This window comes from Prunus dulcis, chromosome 2 (assembly GCF_902201215.1).
Source record: "Prunus dulcis chromosome 2, ALMONDv2, whole genome shotgun sequence".
Lineage (NCBI taxonomy): Eukaryota > Viridiplantae > Streptophyta > Magnoliopsida > Rosales > Rosaceae > Prunus > Prunus dulcis.
In genome coordinates this window covers 1576851-1582647 of record NC_047651.1, presented here as the reverse complement: position 1 = coordinate 1582647, position 5797 = coordinate 1576851, and the positions used below count along the sequence as shown (strand labels likewise).

General features: G+C 33.1%; 1 protein-coding gene across 1 annotated transcript in view; it reads left to right on the top strand.

The window, feature by feature from the left end:
- LOC117617354 overlaps positions 1-5456 on the top strand; it is a 6493-nt gene extending 1037 nt beyond the window's left edge. Inside the window, exons 2-4 of the mRNA XM_034346688.1 lie at positions 1-254; positions 3973-4316; positions 4866-5456. The exon at positions 1-254 is cut by the window's left edge and continues 217 nt beyond it. Coding sequence (XP_034202579.1) covers positions 1-254; positions 3973-4316; positions 4866-5456 — 1189 coding nt within the window. The remainder of the gene's footprint in view (positions 255-3972; positions 4317-4865) is intronic.
- The last annotated feature ends 341 nt before the right edge of the window (positions 5457-5797 follow it).

Sequence of the window (5797 nt, the reverse complement as noted above, 5' to 3'; positions counted from 1 at the left end):
GTTAGACGAAAGAGGAAATACTGCTTTTTGTGTAGCTGCTGCCGTTGGAAACGTTAAAATTGCTAAAATTATGATGCGAAGGGATCCAGGGCTGCCAAAACAACGGGGTTTTGAAGGACATACGCCACTCTATATTGCTGCTTTGTTTGGACATCAAAAGATGGTGTCGTATCTATATTCTGAACCCACATATAGAGATTCACAAGAAGATCTGCCCAGGCTTTTTTTCACAAGCATAGATAGTGGTCTCTACGGTAAGTTCCAACGTTTCTGTCCCTCGCGTGGATTTTTAATTAGAATGGCATTTTTTTTTAAATTCAATTTTATACAAACGATACGACACCATCTTTTGATGTCCAAACAAAGCAGCAATATAGATGGTAAGTAATTTTAATCTAATTACGGAAGTAAGTGATTCAAACTTAAATGCAAAGAGACACGCTCACTGTTTTTGGGTTGACACATACCATGCATATGCGGTTGGAGGGAGTTCTCGCCCAGGGAGAAAAATTAGGATGTTGATGAAAAAGTCGGTGAATAAAGATTGAGGTTTACTGGTTACCCCAAAAAAGAAGAAGAATGGTGCTCGTCTATGACTTTTTTTTATTATAGGAAGTGTGTATGCTCATAAATATTTTTATTAGAAGAACATCAAAAATAAAACCACTTATTAGAAGATCGTTAAAAATTTGAATCTCTCATCCCTTATACTAGCCCTTTGGCACATGCTCACGTATGTGCCAATTGGTTTTTTTTTCCTTTTATTTTTAGAATTAAGAAAAGATAACATGGGTAGTTATGTTCCATAAAAATATGACTTAATATTTGATTTTGTTTTTAATTTTTTTAATATGAAAAAATGTGAATTTACCATATTATCCTCATTTAATTAATAATTTCAATTCTTAATGTTTGAATTAACCAATGGTATTTTTGGGTATTTTGAATGTTTCACTATTCTTTGCCTTTTGCTTTATATATACTGGTCTCTCTGCACGCGCTTATGAAAAAGGCTTTTTTTAAAATTTTCAAATTTATTTTGAATTAAAAAAGATAATGGGTAGTTGTGTTCCATAAAAATAGGATACATTATCTGATTTTTCTTTTAATTTTTATTTTTTTAATATGAAAAAGTGTAAATTTACCATATCATCCTCATTTAATTAATAATTTCAATTCTTAATGTTTGCATTAATCAACGGCATTTTCTGGTATTTTGAATGTTTCACTATTCTCTGCCTTATCTTCAAAATTTAAAAACAAATTTATCTATTTGTAAAATGACTTTTAAGACTTAGATTAGAAAAAAACCTATATCTCCTTCATCCCTGTCAAACCCTCCATTCTCTCCCTCATTCCGACCAAACCCAAATCAAAATTCCAATAAAGCTTCAAAATTTCCAATTGTGTCCAATCCAATTCCACCAGATTTCTCCTCAGTTTCTGAACCCAAGTGCACAAGCTTTCTGTTCCATTGGCTCAGTTTGCTCTTTGTCTTCTTTCTAATTGTGGCATTTCTCTCTATTATTGTTTTTGTTCAGTGGAGAGACGATGAACATTGAGATCAATTTTCTTTATTTTTTTTATTTTTAATAATACTTTACAGAGGATCCCACGCGTTTTGATTGACAGAGGTTGAATGAAAGTAAAGAGAATTTGCTTGAATTAATAATTAGAGAATATTTTAGGAATAATGGTGAGTGTAAAAATAAGATATTGTTTTTTCAAATTTACAAGGTGGGTGGGGAAATAGGATGTGGAAATAGCAGCACTCATAGATATAGATACACAAATGCACACAATATTGATGGTGAATTTTTTTATAAAATAATAAATAAATTGTACATGGCTACAAAGGATATAAGATGGTAATGAATTACTGATCGATATGCATTTGAAGTGAGGTCGAAAATATTTTTACAGCAAACAAGCACAACAAAGTTTTCCATCACTATAAACATTTAAAATGAGGCAGAATATTGAATAAAATTCATTGTCAGTTAAAAATATATGCATCAAAATCTCTCTAAGTAATGTGGCATGCGCATATGAGTGCTTGCAGGTTTAGCCTCAAAATTGCTAGAAGATCATCCGGATTTTGCTTTAAAACGTGATCGTAATAGAAAGACAGCCTTGCATTTATTGGCCCAAAAGCCGAAACCTTCATCATATCCACGGGGAAGTCCAGGAATATTTGCGAGCTTCAAAAGATGTGAGTTTATAATATATAAAGTATCATGTTTATTAATTTTGTTGGTCTTAATTAGATATTATAATGATTTTAAATTTGTCTGATTTTTTGCAAAGATGATATATGAATGAAGACTTGAAAGATAGACGGTTTGGAATGTTGGAAAATAATTTGTAGGGTACCATAAATGGTGTCCATCAAATAAAATTCAAAATTATTTGAGGGATCCCTCAATGGAAGGAGACTATATATATATAGGGGCGGATCCGTGACACTAAGTTTTTGACACAATTTTTAGGTCATTAGATTACTTCACTTTCAATGAATGAGATTAAATCTGACGTGAATTTTTGACATAAAAAATAAATTAAAATGTTTTTCTCTCTCTTCTCTCTATTTTCTTGGGGTTGGTAAATTTCTCACCCCGAAATATTTTTTTTCTCTCTCCTCTTTTCTTCCCCATCACGTTTTCTGCTAACTCTTTCTTTTATCAGACGAAAAAAAAAAAAAAAACTTGTTGATATTTCTCTCTTTCTTTCATTCTCTTTAACTGCAAGAAGAGGTACCTCTAGAAATGAAGTTATTCATATCAATGGGTTTCAAATTGTTGTCAATGTTTCTGAATCTTTGGGTATAGGATTTAGGGATTTTAATCTTTGCTTTCAACTTTGAACTAAGCTATTAAAAGCCTTAACACATAATATCGCCCTGGTCTTGTAAAAAGAAACTTGTAAATTGAAGTTATGTGAATCAATTTACCACCATTTCTCAAGTCTTACAGATAGTAGCAGTAAGGAAGTTTATGCGAATTCAAAATATTATTTGGGTATCATTCTTCTTCACCATGATATCCAAGCTTGTTAAAAGGTAACACAACTTGGCATTTTTTATATTTAAAAAAAGGACAAAAAACAAAGTAAAAATTGGGACATTTCACCAAATATGTAGGATTTCACTAGAACATCAAGACATAAGGGTTTGAGCAGCTGGAGCAAAAAAATAGAAGAGATAAACGGAAAGAAAGAAACAGTGAAGAGCAAGAAGGGTTTTTTTTGGGGCTTGATGAGAGAGAGTTAATAGAGAACGTGTTGGAAAGAGGAAGAAGAAAGAGGTAAAAAAATGATTTCTTGAGAGAAATTTACCTTTCTGAGAAAATAGAGAGAAGAGAGAGAAAACTACTTTTATTCATTTATTTTTTATGTCAAAAATTCTTGTCAGGTATAATTTCATTCGTTGAAAATGGAGTAATTTAATGGCCTAAAAATTGTGTCAAAACTTGTCTCAAACACTTAGTGCCACGGATCCGCCCTCCCATATATATATATATATATATCATGCATTGTGTTTCCAATGATCTAAACCATCTAGTTTTTGGATAATCTCAAAGATCTTCTCCACAAAAAATTACTTGAACCTGAAACCATTTGGGCACTTAATTAGATTGTTGTTATAGTGTTTTCTTGAAGTACCTTGTTCATCTATTTTGTTAGTCCCAACTAGGTGCCATGATTTTCAATTTGCGTCATTTTTTGCAAGGATGAGCTATGAATGAAAACTTGAAAAATAGACGGTTTGGATTCTTTGAAAAAAAAAAAATGTAGGGGACCCTAAATGGTATTATTTGGGGGATCCCTCAACTGAATCTCTCTCTCTCTCTCTCTCTCTCTATATATATATATATGTATATATATATATATGTGTGTGTGTGTTAAAAAAATCCATATTTTGTGTTCATCACGGTATTAAGCACTGACTTTCTTTCACGATCACTACTACTACAGATAAAAATCCAGAACAAGCTTTAGTCAAACAACTCTGGTTTGAAGTTGCAAAACATGGAAAGGCAAAGCTAATTGATGTACTAACAAGTCCTTCGCATCTATTGTTTGACGCAATGGAAATAGGAAATTGCGAGTTTGTAGCTCAGCTTATTTACGAGTGTCCTGGTCTGGTATGGGAAAGAAATAGCAAAGGATGGACCATAATACATGCAGCAGTTTGGCATCGTCACGAGACTATCTTTAGTTTAATATATGAGGTAGGCATTGTCAAGAATGTGATAGCTACCTTTAAAGACAAGGAAGATGGGAGCACTTTACTTCATTTAGCTGCAAGATCAGCTCCGGTAAGTCAGCTGAACAGACTAGCTGGAGCAGGTTTTCAAATACGACGTGAATTATTATGGTTTGAGGTACCTAACTACACGCACGCTCTCTCTCTCTCTCTCTCTCTCTCTCTCTCTCTCTCTCTCTCTCTCTTCTGTTTTAATTAGGACACTGCTTTGCTTAATTATTACATATGAAGAGTCATACTCCGTGCCGACAAATCATAGTCTGACATATGCGAAGTAGCCCATTAAATTGCAAAGAGAAAAATTTATGTACACCCGTCGGACTGTGATTTGTCTACAGAGGGGAATGGCGGCTAAGTAGTTTTATTTTAAGGAAAAATCTTGGCTCTCCTTAAATTAATGTACCAATTGTTATAAAATTGTTCACTGTCTGCAGAAAATTAATACTCATAGTCGTACGATATTGCATCCTTGACTAATTTATCATAGAAGTTTCTATAACTTTCACCATGATCTTGATTTTGCCTGTCTAGTTAACTAATTGAAATTGTATTTTGTATACATGTTAATATTGCAATTAAGCAACCAATCTGGCATATGCAGGAGGTGAAAAAGATTGTTCAACCTTCTTATATACAGATGAAAAATTCAAAAGGCGAAACACCTCAAGAATTATTCACTTCTGAACATGCAACGTTGTTAAAAGATGGACAGACATGGATGAACGGGACAGCACAATCATGTACAATCGTATCAACCCTCATCGCTAGTGCTTTATTTGCGGCAGAAGTTACTGTTATTATGGGAAATCATCAAGTTAAATCGGCCCCGTTTCGAATTTTCATCATTTCAGATGCAATAGCATTTTTGTTGGCCCTAGCTGCAACGTTAACGTTCTCGGCCATCCTCACCTCACGCTATGCTGAAAGAGATTTTCTTAGTGCCTTATCATGGCGGTTGAAAATGGGACTCGCATTGCTCTTCTTTTCTATTACAGCCATGATGTTTACATTTAGCTCGGCTTTTTTTATTGCTTACGGTCATAAGGACGTCTTCTCTATTCTCGTAACTGGATGTGCAGGTGTGCCAGTGCTTTTATATGTTTTCCTGCAGTTTCCCCTTCTCAAGGACATATTTGCATCCACGTTCTCTTGCACGTCTATATTTAAACAAAGTGAACCCGTGCTACTTTAATTAATAAGGAACTCAAGAATAAATGTATTTAAATTTGTTTTCCTAGTATGTTTTTACTTGAATAAAATTTATTATCATTCTTATGTAATGAATTTAACTACATACTTGATGATCTGATAATGAAAGATTTTTCATCTCTAGCTTTTCTATGGAAGATTTTCTTTTTTACTTCTTCTTTAGTTTGTTTACAAACTAATTATAACACCAAACTATGTGGGTGATAAGTTTGGGAGAGGACATGCTACCCCCATTTTCTTAAATTGGTAAATAGAATTGTGGGAATAATTTTCTATATTGATTTAATGAGCCTAAAAGGCTTGATATATACAGTTTTTCTATTT